General features: G+C 39.3%; 1 protein-coding gene across 1 annotated transcript; it reads left to right on the forward strand.

Annotated features, from left to right (window-relative positions):
- Positions 1-111: 111 nt before the first annotated feature.
- Positions 112-8,783, forward strand: LOC127525437 (cancer-related nucleoside-triphosphatase-like). The gene is made up of 5 exons (XM_051917987.1): positions 112-251; positions 1,605-1,767; positions 1,869-1,965; positions 4,701-4,901; positions 8,346-8,783. Exons 1-5 carry the CDS (start codon positions 221-223, stop codon positions 8,412-8,414), a joined length of 561 nt encoding a protein of 186 aa, XP_051773947.1. The 5' UTR covers positions 112-220; the 3' UTR covers positions 8,415-8,783.
- Positions 8,784-14,078: the final 5,295 nt, after the last annotated feature.

The following is a 14,078-nucleotide window of genomic DNA, read 5'->3' on the forward strand; positions in this document are numbered from 1 at the left end:
TGATTTAATGTTCCTCGTGGTGAATGACTAAATTATTGCACAATTAACTTGCACAAGACACATTTTTCCTCACTTATAAACTTAAAGTCTTGAGTCGCTCGAGCGCCTGCGTCATAATCATGCTGCCGGAAGTAGCAGTAATATAGTATGCAGTGTACATGTGTGGGATCCTGACCTGCCTGAACTAAAGCACGAAAGCAGCGGGAATCATCTGTAAACGATGAAGCACGTGTTCCTGACTGGCGTTCCCGGTAAAATGCATCATAAATTCACGAAGTAAACCCAAAAGTCATGTATCTTGTTCTGTGTGCCATGGAAATGTGAATAAACGCGAATATAGTATACATTTACACTTCTAGAAAGTATGAACGACATGCCTTCAGAGATAAGGACTCGTTTTGCATACTATTATTATTATTATTACAAACCTGACACATAGCAGCTCTTCTGAGCTTTGATTTTTAAGCCAAAACTTTTGAAAGAACTACCACAGTGCAGTAATAATATCAAATGGCATATGGAGCAACTTTAATATGCAAATTATATTAATATTAATCAATTTAATGATATGCAATTAATTGTATTGATATTAATCAATCACAGTATTCTGATCACTGACCCAAGCAACCAATTTTCTTTCTAAAATAATTTCAAATCAGTATTTCATCAATCAGTTAAAGGCACAATATGTAAGATTTTGGATTAAAAAATCCCAAAAGCACTAGAACAATGTTGTATATTTTAACTTACTTACATTATCCCAGATGTTTCCAAGAATGTTTAAATCTAGAGAAATAAGCAAATTTAACCGTGTCCATCCATGCGTCACCTATCAATGACATCATACCCGCGTTACCCTCGATTTCTGGTTTTATTTTGTAGAAATTATGGAAACACCAAAGATGCTTTAATATATTATATATTTTATTAGACAAGCGTTTGGATACATTTATAGACAGAAAATGAATCATGCTATATAGCTCAACACGTTTAGTCTTGTTGTTTTCTTGATTTACCACGAGTACCATGTTTTACCATGCCTAATATCGATCTAGTTTACTGCAGTGTGCAACAAGTGTCTCACAGCAGCCACCAGGCGAATGCACAGAGTAACGTTATAACATAATTTTCAACACACTCAAATGTGTCTAATATGATAAACAGCGCTGCTTTACCCCACATACGCTCGACCGGAAGAAGCGGAAGCGGCGACTGTGGCATAATAAAAGTCCCACTGCTCTCAAGGCGTATCGCGCTCGTCTCTCACTAGCAATCGTGGCCTCGTTTCTGCCCTGCTCTGCTTCATACTACAGCAACGTTAATAATCTCATCCATGAACATGATTTCTGCCCAAGTCCCGTCCCGTTTCTTCTGTGAGGTGAAGACGCCATGAATCCATGCTCAATCTCGGCATCATCAAGCTCAATAGGCAACCTCTAGTGGCGAAAAACTACATATTGTGCCTTTAATATGTGCATGTATTAACTTATCTGGTAAATAGCCATGCAGCAAGATCATGTACAGTCAGATGGTCATTATCACCAAATAAATCGATTCAAGGTGATGGCAAATTACCATTAAAACAAAGTGTTCTTCTCTGCCAGGTGTGGGTAAGACCACTCTGGTAAAGAAAGTGTGTGAGGCCGTGATCTCCACCGGGGTCTCCGTCAGCGGATTCTACACGGAGGAGGTCCGAGAGAGAGGCAGGAGAGTGGGCTTTGATGTGGTCACGCTCACAGGTGATAGAGGACGTCTGTCCAGGCTCAGGTATCATCTCTGTTTGCCTATCTATCAATCAGCCACAGGTCTTACTGCTTAGTGTTTTAGTGCTGTTGTCGTCCACTAACACACTGTCTGTTTGATCCCAGCACTGAATCCGCCGCAGGTGGACGTGAATACAGGGTCGGACAGTACGCAGTCGATCTTCAGTCATTTGAGAGTCTCGCACTCCCTCTTTTCAGAAACGTATGTATGGATGGATGATATAAACAACCTATTTGCATACTAATAGGCTCATAATTTAGTGTTTTTTCTTATCTAAACTGATATGTTATATGCTGAAAAAAAATGGTGAGTACTTAGAAATTGCTTGTAAATTTAACAAAGAAACTGCATGTAACGCATTGAATTAAACGTAAAATTTTGAAGTAGAAAAAATTTTCTTGTAAAACGTACTGCAATAATTATTTTATTTACGACTTCGGAAAATCTTTTTTGCGGTGAACTAACTACAGGGAAAGTCCCTGACCTGACTTTGAAAAACACAAAAGAAGATGTTTAGCAGAATCTTTACAAAGAGGATTTGGGGGCTTTCAAGCTCCATAAATCACCAAAAAAAGCACATAACTTTTTTAGGTCTGGTTTTCAAGGGAGCGCCTGGAGATGCTGCTTGGTACACACACTTTACGTGACACACTTATCCTAAAAGCTGTCCTTATCACTTTTCTCCTGACTGCTCTCCTCTCTATCTTCTTTTCTCTCGAACATGGTAGATGATGATATTTTGTTTTTATTTTATTAACACTAATGACACAGACAACAGCAGGAATATTAGGCTGCTGTCACTTTAAGACCGAATGCGTGGACCGAATACACCGGTTTCTTTCTCAGCCGTTCACTTATGACATAACCGAGAGAATACTTGCAAGTATTTTGACAAAATTTTGTGTGTATGTGTTCATTCAAGCGCAAGTAAACCTGAAAGAAGAATTGATTGTGTCCGAACGCTGTCTGAAAGCCTCTCTCTCTCTCTCTCTCTCTCTCTCTCAGTATGCTCACGCTTCAGGTGTATGAGCCGCGCGAGTCCCGATTTTTGACTCTTCTTCCGCGTTTAAAATCGTTTGAATGTGTAAATTGGCAAGACAAACCACGTCTAAATGATAAACTTTCACATTATGATGATTAAACTTGGCAGTTAATCCGCGAATCACATGTATTCCACGTTTTCTGGTACGCATAATTTATTTTTACCACGCTCACCAGTTATGTGCACGCCTGATTATACTGTTGTTTTTGTTCAGCTGATGAAAGGCCTAGACAAAAACTCCATGAAAACTTTTGAAAGTTGTGAATACAGAAATGACGTGATCTAGGACCTTTATTACAAAAAAAAAAATGCAGAAAAAATGATTCTGTCCAGTTATTATAGTGATAAAGTTTTAAATATGGATATTTTTCTTATAAAAACCCATCGCTTCTCTTCAGAAGGCCTTTATTAACCCCCTGGAGTCGTATGGATTATATTTACGATGGATGGATGCAGTTTTGGGGGGCTTTAAAACACGCCCTCCGTTCACTACCATTATAAAGCTTGGAAGAGCCAGGATATTTTTAAATATATCTCAGATTGTGTTCGTCTGAAAGAAGATAGTCATATACACCTAGGATGGCTTGAGGGGGAGTAAATCATGGGATAATTTTCATTTTTGGATGAACTATCCCTTTAAGGCTTGTCAGTAAACAGTCACTGTTATGATTGGGTAACGTCATTGCAAAGGGTACCTACCTACAGCATAGCATATCAACGCCTACTCGCTATCCATTTAGACCAGACAAAGCAAAATTTACAGACAAAACAATGAAATAATTTACTTGCGATTTGTGATGGAGCTGCTGTCAAATCCAAGTTGTCTGCTTCATCTGTCAACAAAAGTTTCTTTGCAAACTCTCCATTACACTGTGCCTCGTTTATAAAACAAATGCTCCAAATAAACATATACTCCTCAGACACGATCCGAGACGCCATTAAAATAAACCATCCACATGTTCCTGATGCTGGGATCCTTCTGAAGTCTGTACAGAGACACAAACCAGCTGTCTAAACTGGACGTGTCAAAGCTTTCACTCTTCCATTTGCTTTTGACGCGACGCTCACATCCAGTGTAGGCAAATGTCAGCCGTTAAGCGAATGAGTGATGGTGGGCGGGGCCTATGGTGCGATGATGTATAGCTATTCGTCGATGTCTTGCTCTGGAGGAAGTCATATGGAAATGTATTTGCCCGTGTGACGTCACAGATCCCACAATATCCAAACGAGCCATTTTTGGAGCTTGATTACATAAATGCTTCGTTTATAATGAGGAGGACGTTTTAAGCGCTGAAACTGGCGGGATGTTTTAATGGTACAAAAACCTCTTGTATGACAAAAGATCAAGGTAAATTTGATTTGTCATGACCCCTTTAAGTTCTTATTCATTGGAAAATTTAGCAGCTCTCCAGTTTGTCATTTCAGGTTTGAACTTCCATATCTTCACCACTATGCTGCTACCATCATATACAAACACATATTTCATCTGTCTGTGAGCCATAGTCATGCATTCCTGACTGACACATTTAGTGTGTCTGGAGCCAGAGCCTTCATGTTAATCATCTTTGCTAGTTAGTGTAGGATGCGCCGTGTACGAGCCCTGAGACCTTTGAATGAACTTCAGTGTTATTTTAGTATCTTTGAGATAGTTTTTAATATTTTGAAATAGTTGATATTTTCCATTTTAAATTTCAGTTACGGTCTGCTTTTGTGGTTGAACTTTTGTGTTCCATGAATGAAAGAAAATCATATGGGTTTGGAACAACATAAGGGTTACTAAATTAACTTTTCCCTTCAGTGACACTGTAAAACGGCATGCAGAGAGTGTGGTAAACATGTTCAGATTTGAGTTTCTTCAGATTTAGTTTCATTATTCGTTGTCCTTATCGAACAGATGTGTGAGGGAAGCAAGAGGGTGTTTGTCATCGATGAGATCGGGAAGATGGAGCTGTTCAGCCAAGCGTTTATCCGTGCGGTGAGACAGACTCTGGACGGCTCCAGCTGTTCAATCCTGGGCACCATCCCTGTTCCTAAAGGAAAACCTCTCACGCTGGTGGAGGAAGTGCGCAACAGACAGGACGTCAAGATATTTATGGTAAAAATATGTTTTACCTCACTGGAATTTTCCATGCAAACATCCTTGGCACCTTTGATTTACATGCAACTACTGTAGAGAAATACTGCGGATCACTAGATGGAAAAAATTATAGTTTGTTCAAAGAATTTATATAACCCTATGATAAATTTAGGATTTATATATTTGATTTGTATATAAAATTTTCATCCATTTGGATTACCGTTTTAAAGGGGTCCTTTAATATGATTTCACTTTTTTAACTTTAGTTAGTGTGTAATGTTGCTGTTTGAGCATAAACAACATCTGCAAAGTTACGACGCTCAAAGTTCAATGCAAAGGAGATATTTCTTTACAAAATCACTTTTTAAGGACTACAACAAATGGCTGGTAGGGACTACAACAAGCTTCTTCCCGGGTTAGTGACATCACTAACCCTAAAATTTACATAAACCCCGCCCCCGAGAACACACAACAAAGGGGGTGAGGCCATGTTGGGCTGCTTTAGAGAAGAGGAAGAGTTGTTGTAGTAGAGTGTTGTTGTCATGCCGTCATTTTACGCCGGACTGCTTCACAAACGAGGGTCAATTCAACACAAAAGATTAACATGACGGCACATGCTAGTGGATGAGTTGAATCAACTCCACAGCAACTACATAAATTTATCCACTAACCATTCAGAAACGTCTAAAAGTTGTAACTTCTTCCTGAGTCTCTCCATCAGTGTCGACTCCGGTTTGAACAATGTAAGGCTGAACACCGTTACTGACAATCCTCATTTTGGCTGCGTGAGATTCTCCAGCTTTGTTGTTGTTGAGCGACCGAAGCGTGAGCTGTTAAAGCTCCGCCCTCTTCTGGAAAGGGGGCGGGAGCAGCAGCTCATTTGCATTTAAAGGGACGCACACAAAAACGGTGTGTTTTTGCTCACACCCAAATAGGGTCAAATTTGACAAGCTATAATAAATGATCTGTGGGGGATTTTGAGCTGAAACTTCACAGACACATTCTGGGGTCACCAGAGACTCGTATCACATCTTGTGAAAGGGTCATAATTGGTCCCCTTTAAAATTAGGCCTAAATATTTTTCACCAAAAGTGCAATGCACAAATTTCCCCAAGAGATATATGATGCATGCTGGCCTACTCAAAAAGAAAAATGGAAGTGTGGCTACATTTGACCATTCATCCATGAGTCATCATCCTGTGTGTCTAGACCAGCTTGTGATGAATCCAGGCGTCTGCTCCGAGGTATGTGGAAACATACGGTGTGAACCCCAGTGCAGGTTTGTGTGTTGTGTGCTGATTTGATGGTTGATAACACAGATTCCTTTACAACTCTTATTGTTCGGCCTGTATGGAATCTGCGCCCACATCAACAGAAGCTCCACAGAATTCACACTTGCATTGTTCACCAAATTCTATGCATTCCACAATTCCTCATGTTTACTGAATATTCTTCCTAACTGCGTGGTGAAAGTGTTCTGAGAAATAAGTATTTAAAAAGTCTATATATGTAACCATTTTTATGTATTAATCGCTTTTTTTATTGCCAATGTGTGAACAGCTTGTAATGAAACTTAAAAAAACGAGACCTTCCCCAACTTCCTAGGTTGTCTCTGAAAGCCTGTCGACTGATTTTAATGTGAAGGACTCGTTTTTGCTGAGAAAATCAAAAGGATGTGACGTTTACACGCTCCCAAGATCCTCTCTTCCTTTCAATGACACATGAAGTTAATGCTTATACAATGTTTAGGATAAAAGAGCTGTTCTGTACTGTAATGTCAATGATTCATTCAAACTATATTCTCACATAGTCAGATCTATATAGTCTCAAAAATAGTCTTAAATATACTTTATAATCAAACTACTGCATCATAACAGTGTAATTTTATCGACCTCATCCGTCGACATGATGCGGTGAATCACAGAGCTGGTTCAAACATCTACATCGCTATGATTAGATGCTTTCTTACCTGCTGTTTTCTCACCGCTGTCATTTTTGTGTGTTTATTTTGTTATTGAGAGGAAAGCGTGCAGCACATATTTACATATTCATCTAAACGTCGCTCTCATCAGCATGGACGGCGTCTGGATGTTCGTTAACAGTATATCGCTGCAAAGATATTTTCAACATCTTTTTACTTCTAAGCGAAGAACGAAAAAGAACTTCTCATGAGTATATCAGGGCATTGAATCATGTTCTGTCTCTTGTGTGTTATGAGTGCGAGCACGAGCAGCAAGTTGCTGGCTGCAGTTCACTTAATGGCCACCGGTGTCGCTAATAACAAGGGTTTTTGAATTCTACACATAGCCCCTTTGAATAACTTCTACTTTTATATATATTCGTAGCTGACAGCATTATAAAGAGCTCAAATTTCAGTGTACATATATATACACATGTGCCGTGATTACAAGTTAGCAAAAAGACCGTTTGAATTACATCATTCAACTTCAGTAGCTATGTTTCCATCCACCTATTTTTATGTGCATTTTGGGATATCGCATAAAAAAATTTTTTTTTAAAAAGCTGGATGAAAACCCCAAGATGGGCATAAATTCTAAAAAAATTTGCATTAAAAAAACGTATGCATTCAACTGAGTTGGATAAATTTTTTATGCAATACAAAACATGCACATAAACTACGATGGAAACACTTTTACCAAATAAATCTCTTGATGCGCATCAAAAAAGATGTGACTTTTCGATTGGAAGGGATTACTGGAACAACCAGCAGATCGATCTCATTGCCCAGCATCTGAAATGCTGTTTTGGTCGGTATAATTCCTTCCCAGAAGCTCCTCACACGACTGCGTTCACAAACACCAGGCATCTGAATGCAAGATAACATGACAGCGTTTATTGTGTTTCGTCTGTGCGTTCTGAGGCGCAAATAATTCATACGAAAATTATTATATACAGTGGCTTCTATGCCGCAACTTTCATTTTTCTTAATGATATTTAGCGTCAGTTTATCAGGAAGTGATGATTTTGTTCTCTTTCACTGGATGCTTTATTCGCAAATGATTGATGCGATAAAAGTTAAATTCGCATCTTTGGATGGAAACAGCTAGTGTTGACATGTTTTAGGTTTAGTTTCATGCAATTATAGTTCCTACAGTCATGGAAAACCTGGAATTTTTAAATCATATTTTTTTTAATTGTCATTTTTCAATTGCCTAGCTGGGAAAATATTAAGATACAGACATTTCTAGTTATTGATCCACTAAAACTTGCTCTTTATGAGTGCAAACTGACTCAAATGATGTTTAAAAAAAATCTTATTAATCACAAACAAGTGGGAACAATCATGGACACTTAAGCTGGGAACTATCTGCAATGGATGTTTAACAAACAAATCAGCTCTTATTTGTGCTCATTTCACAATTGCTCATCTTTTCCGTTCTTATTTTCTTCAGAAAATGTCCAATTCCAGTTAATCTCTGCTGTTTGTTTTTCCTCCCACAGGTCACAAAGGAAAACAGAGACACGATCTTTGATGACATTGTGTCTGCTGTACAGGAGTGCCTGAAGTGAATGAGGAGGAACTGATAAGCTACTGATAATATATTTAAGTCATTTTCATTTTTGTTAGCCAACAAGCCCTTCGGGCGCTCCGTTCTTTCAATATGGTGCAGTGTGTCATATGTGTTAAATACATGCATGTGAATAAGCATTTCTCTCTCAAACACGTCACATAATGGATCGACCTCTGCATTATTGATTCGGAGCGAGCGTCCTGGAGGAAGGGAGCGTGAGAGTCACGGAGACTGTGGATGAATGATGCTTCAATTCGATAAAGAGGCCACTAAGGCGCCGACCTTTCCTCTTGCTGAGACGTGTGCTTCCTGTATCTATGTTTCCAATTAAACAGGAAAATAAATTAATATTTGAGAGGAAAACACAGTCAGGCTTCCAGATGTTTTATTTGTCACCTCAAATATGGAAACGTGTGCCTTAATATGCCTAAAAATGTCTGACTGTCTGTCTTTAGAACACAGAAGGACGAATATCACTTTTATGATACTTTTTCTTGAACATTCCTTAAAGTATTGACAGTAATGCATACAGTATTATTAAAAAATGCCAAAAAAATCATTCAGCATGATCACAGATGGCCAGTGCAATGCTATTAATCTAACCACAACTGTTAAAGTAGCAAACAAAGTCTACATTTTTTTAAGTTCCCTTAACTCAAAACATCCCAAACATATTGACATTAATGCATGTAATATTGTTAGAGAATGCAAAAAAAAATTAATGATCACAGTCAGATGGCCAATGGCCAGGAATTTAAGCAGAAAGTGCTCTTGAAGGTCATGTTCTCGAGTTAAATCTATAGTGTTGTGAAATCCAATTAAAAATTCATCTCTCTACCATTGCATTTGCATTAATTAGTGAAGATTCCCTCATAGATATGCTGCGATCAGACCTCATCCACAAACAAAACTCAACTAGAAATATAATTGTGAGTTTTTGCAGGACTGAGGTCTAGAGATGATGAACGGGCCAGTTGGTAAACAGCTTTTCCAAATGCAAAAGGAAGGAGAAAAGGCCACTGCCAGGCGAGATGTGCGTCACAGATAATTCTGTGCCAGTTTCATCTCTGCACTGACGTCCACCATCAGACGCAGGTCTCTGACTGAAGAATCATCTGTTGAAGTCTGTGTTTTAGTGTGTATAAACATCATATTTCTAGTTACTGCTCATATTAAAATTGATCATGAAATGACATTTACATCCTATTTTACTTGCATATCCTGACTCAAGAATGTGTCTTCTGTGAACGGCCCCCTAAAATGTGCTCAAACATCACTTTTAAAGTTGTGGTAGTCTTTTCTTCTCTATTGTGATGTATATCCGAGTGAAACAGCTTCCCAAACAAGAACAAATGTAGGGCGGGGCTTATTTTGTCCATGTGGAATTGATTGAATGGTTGTGGTTTGCTATTGGCGGATGTCATGTCCTTTACTTTTGAAGTTTATATTTCTGAATTACCATGTGTTTGTATTTGTTCCAGGTCATTTGAAGGTGAAGGGCTGCAGAGAGCCAGACAGATTGAGAATGGGATTGTGGGTAGAGTTGTGGCTGTCAGGGGACTGGTGAGGGTCACCCCGTCGCTATTCTCTTAAAGGCAGTGCCAATCGCCTGCAGCGGCAGCACAGATGGATTACATAATAGTGCTGATGGGGGCCGTGCCAATGCCTGTCCCATACCTCACCCACTGCGACGGGCATCTCTGCCAGAGACGGCCGACACTATATGCATCTGTGTTTATCCCTTTAACTAAACTCATGTCTTCTTGCATAACCAGCCAGTGGATGACATGTGCCTTGGGAAATAAGTTTAACCATGAATAAAAATATGTTTCACATGAAAGGGCATTCACATTCAGTTAATAAAGACTATATATTTACCTTTTCCAAAGTTTTGCCCATGCAAAACTCACTACAACGTTTTGTAGCTTGTTGCTTGGTCGTTGCTATGCAGTTGTTAAGTAGATGTTACTATATTGATATGCAGTTGCTAGGGAATTCTGGGTGGTTAATTTGCAAGAGTGTTGCTATGCAGTTGTTAATGCATTCTGAGGGACTGTTAGGATGTTTGGGTGGTTGGCAGGGTGTTGCTATACAGTTGCTAGGGTATTCTTGGTGGCTGCATTGTTAGGATGTTGCTATGCAGTTGCTAAGGAATTCTGAGGTGTTGTTTGTGTGTTGCTATGCAAATGCTAGGATGTTCTGGATGGTTTCCAGGGTGTTGCAATGCAGTTGCTAGGGTATTCTGGGTGACTGCATTGTTAGGATGTTGCTATGCAGTTGCTAAGGAATTCTGAGGTGTTGTTTGTGTGTTGCTATGCAAATGCTAGGATGTTTTGGATGGTTTCCAGGGTGTTGCTATGCAGTTGCTAGGGTATTCTGGGTGACTGCATTGCTAGGATGTTGCTATGCAGTTGCTAATGCATTCGGAGGGGCTGTTAGTATGTTGCTATGTGATTTCTAGGATGTTTAAGTGCTTGCCAGGGTGTTGCTATGCAGTTCCTAGGGTATTCTGGGTGGTTACTTCACAAAAATTTTGCTATGCCGTTGCTAATGCATTCTGAGGGGCTGTTAGGATGTTTGGGTGGTTGGCAGGGTGTTGCTATGCAGTTGCTAGGGTATTCTGGTTGGTTGTACTGCTAGAGTGTCGTTAAGCAGTTGCTAAGGCATTCTGAGGGGCTGCTAGTGTGTTGCTATATGATTTCTAGGATGTTTGGGTGGTTGCCAAGGTGTTGCTATGCAGTTGCTAGGATATTCTTGGTGACTGCATTGCTAGGATGTTGCTATGCAGTTGGTAAGGAATTCTGAGGTGTTGTTTGTGTGTTGCTATGCAATTGTTAGGATGTTTGGGTGGTTGCCAGGGTGTTGCTATGCAGTTGCTAGGGTATTCTTGGTGGTTACTTTGCAAGAATGTTGCTATGCAGTTGCTAATGCATTCTGAGGGGCTGATAGTATGTTGCTATGTGATCGCTAGGATGTTTGGGTGGTTGCCAGGGTGTTGCTATGCGGATGCTAGGGTATTCTGGGTGGCTGCATTTGTAGGATGCTGTTATGCAGTTGGTAAGGAATTCTGAGGGGTTGTTTGTGTGTTGCTATGCAATTGCTAGGATGTTTTTGGTGGTTTCCAGGGTGTTGCTATGCAGTTGCTAGGGTATTCTGGGTGGCTACATCGCTAGGATGCTGCTATGTAATTGACAATAATGCGTTCAGAGGGGCTGTTAGTATGTTGCTAAGTGATTGCTAGGGTATTCTGGGTGGCTGTATTGCTAGGATGTTGCTATGCATTTGCTAAGGAATTCTGAGAAGTTGTTTGTTTGTTACTATGCAATTGCTAGAATGTTTTGGGTGGTTTCCAGGGTGTTGCTATGCAGTTGCTAGGGTATTCTGGGTGGCTACATCGCTAGGATGCTGCCATGCAGTTAATCTGTTAGTATGTTGCTATGTGATTGCTAGGATGTTTTGGGTGGTTTCCAGGGTGTTGCTATGCAGTTGCTAGTGTATTCTGGTTGGTTTCATTGCATTGTGTTGCACTGATGTTAATATACAGTTGCTAATTAAAATAAAATAGTAAAATAATTCCACCCTGAAGCTTCTATGACATTCTGCTTCTTCAACAAAAGATTTTTCTCATCTGTTTAACAGTCCGATGGGTGAGTTTGTTTGCTTAGAAAAGTAATTGCATTATATTTGAGGTAATATTAGCCTACTAAAGATTCTGCATAAATGTTGACTCATTCTCTTTTAGTTGGACTAATAGCATTTAACACCAGAGCATCATTACGCCCAGTGATTTTGTATCCTGCTTTTTATCCATTTTCCTCTAAAATTGCTTTCAGTGCCGTTCCCTTGTGCGCACTAAAGATGAGTTTAGCCTCAGCGAAAATGGACAGAAGCAATTTTTATAAGTCTGCTTTATCTTAGCTTGCAGAACAGACTTGGTCATAACCACGAGCGTCTGCCCATAAGAGCCCCTCCATCCGGTGCCAACACATACAGATGGTGAGGATGGTGTATGTGTGTGTTCTTCTTCACTCATTGACAGAGCCGTCAACACAAAGCCTTACTGAATAAGCATGTTTGGACGCCTTCGAATCGGCTTTCATTTCCATATCGCTGACATGCATTCATAGAGAGCAGACGCTAAATGTCCGACCCCTCCCTGAATGAAGCCCAGGGGGGTTTACACAGTCTCGGCCGTATAGAAAAGAGCGAGAGAGCTTTTGTGAGCACCCTTTTAATATATTATAGTGTACAACAAGCTTCCTCACACATTGAGCTGAATCACAACAGACAGGCGTGCCGCCAATTAACCACTGGCTCAGGATACAACAAACGAGAGATGCACTCTGAACAAAACAGCATGTGGAGAATAAAGAGCGAGAGGGCAGCATATATTAGTCTGAGATATTGAATTAGTAAATGCATAAAGGATAGACTTCGGAAACTGAAGCCAGCACAATATTTTGTTAAAAAGGATGGAACAGAATTCAGGAGTCTTGAAATTTGTTTTTCAAAGGTAAAAGCTGTTTTATATTAATGTTAATGATAATTCAACTAAAATGAATGAATGCTCTTCATTTAAGGGCTTGTTCATTTTTTCAGAAAATAATGATTGCAATATTGAAATATTTGCAATTAGTTTAACAAATAATTTCATTTTATATCAAATTTACACATTTAACCCTTTGTTTGCGTATTCATTGATTTGCAATGAAATTATAATTTGGTTCACTTTTTAATAGATTGCCAGCTGAAATACAGTCAAAACTGCTTATAAGATTTATATTTATATCATATTTACACATTTAACCCTTTGTTTGCATATTGAATGATTTGCAATTAATGAAATTATAATTAATTCAGTTAATTTTTTATTGATTGCCAGCTGAAATACAGTCAAAACTGCTTTACACAGATGTACACATTTAACCCTTTGTTTGCATATTGAATTATTTGCAGTTAGTTAAATTATTAATTCAGTTATTTTTTAAATTGATTGACAGATCAAATACAGGTAAAACTGCTTATCAGATTTGTATTTATATTTATACTAGATTTACACATTTTAACCTGAGAGCAGAACAGAAGGACCGACCACAAGAGCAGAACTTTCCTGTAAAAGCGCTGCGAGGCGAGCCGTGATCAAAACACACGTGTAGGGTTTCACCTTTGAAGCCACACAGATCAAAGACCACAGTAAAAGATATAAAAGATCACTGGAGACCCGAACGCGACTACAAACACTCCATACCGGACACCTGTTCATGAGTAAAACACTCACATCTATTCAGAAATAAAAAACAAGCATGGTGAATAAGTACAAATGCATGAATGTGAAATGATCAGAATCGAGACAAATGCTGCACATCAAGACTACACAACCTGAACTGTTTCTTTATGATATTATGAAACGTTTGCTTCAGTGAAGAGCTCTTGTTTCTCAGTATTCAGCACATTTGACAAACACATCCTTAGTGCCCTGGGACGGGATATAGGATTCCAGCGTCCTCATATGAATCAGTGAATACTGAGAGAGGTCGTGACCTCTGAGGCTACAGGCCAGTGGTGACAATAACAAGAGAGATGGTCAGAAACGGCCCTCGGGACACATTTGGACAGAGAGTTTCCCATGACACCGGGTCAAACCTCAGAGAAAAGAACGTTA

The sequence above is a fragment of the Ctenopharyngodon idella genome, chromosome 13 (assembly GCF_019924925.1).
Source record: "Ctenopharyngodon idella isolate HZGC_01 chromosome 13, HZGC01, whole genome shotgun sequence".
In the NCBI taxonomy this organism is placed as follows: Eukaryota; Metazoa; Chordata; class Actinopteri; order Cypriniformes; family Xenocyprididae; genus Ctenopharyngodon; species Ctenopharyngodon idella.

Coding starts and splice junctions, on each gene's coding strand:
- LOC127525437 (XM_051917987.1), top strand. CDS start 221: ATGAAGCACGTGTTCCTGACTGGCGTTCCCG. Junction 252..1,604: donor GTTCCTGACTGGCGTTCCCG/GTAAAATGCATC, acceptor CTTCTCTGCCAG/GTGTGGGTAAGACCACTCTG. Junction 4,902..8,345: donor AGGACGTCAAGATATTTATG/GTAAAAATATGT, acceptor TTCCTCCCACAG/GTCACAAAGGAAAACAGAGA.